At 40.1% G+C, this 519-nt stretch overlaps 1 protein-coding gene across 1 annotated transcript in view; it reads left to right on the plus strand.

Moving 5' to 3' along the window:
• Positions 1 to 519, plus strand: part of LOC105824371 (neural cell adhesion molecule 2-like) — a gene marked incomplete at both ends in the record, with an annotated part of 241722 nt that overhangs the window by 213552 nt on the left and 27651 nt on the right. Inside the window, one exon of the mRNA XM_012661793.1 lies at positions 223 to 331. Within this exon, the coding sequence (XP_012517247.1) occupies positions 223 to 331 (109 nt within the window). The remainder of the gene's footprint in view (positions 1 to 222; positions 332 to 519) is intronic.

Below are 519 nucleotides of genomic sequence, written 5' to 3' on the forward strand. Positions count from 1 at the left end.
CTATTCCCAAGGCTAGTATCTTTTTTAGTTCTTCATTATTTTTTCACCAGGATGATTTGAAATAGATCTTGATTCGTAATCTTACCTCCGGTGTAGTCTTCCCTTAACCCATCTTCCAAAATGATTCTCAAGTAACTTTTCAGAAATTTCAATAGAGACCTATCCCTACCCTGCTTAAAATTCTCAACAGCCCCACTCTTCAGCTTCCCTCCTTCCTTTCAGATCCACTTTTCTCTTCCTGCTATCTCACACCTCCTCTCCTAACTACCACGAAGCTGTCTGCATCAGGATGATGAACTACAGTTTGGTGATGCTGTTTGCTTTCCGCACAGTACTATACATTCTGACTGAAGATCAACCCACAGTCATGGCATGATTTCTTCCATAACACTCTGTATAAGCCCGCCAACTTTATTTCCTCCTACATTTAGGCACACTCTCCTTTATTTGCTCATAAAACACCTCTCTTAGTGTTTCAAAATTAAATCACCAGTTTCTGCCTTTTTCTCTCTTTCCCTT

This window comes from Propithecus coquereli, unplaced genomic scaffold, assembly GCF_000956105.1.
Source record: "Propithecus coquereli isolate 6110/MARCELLA unplaced genomic scaffold, Pcoq_1.0 Scaffold732, whole genome shotgun sequence".
NCBI lineage: Eukaryota > Metazoa > Chordata > Mammalia > Primates > Indriidae > Propithecus > Propithecus coquereli.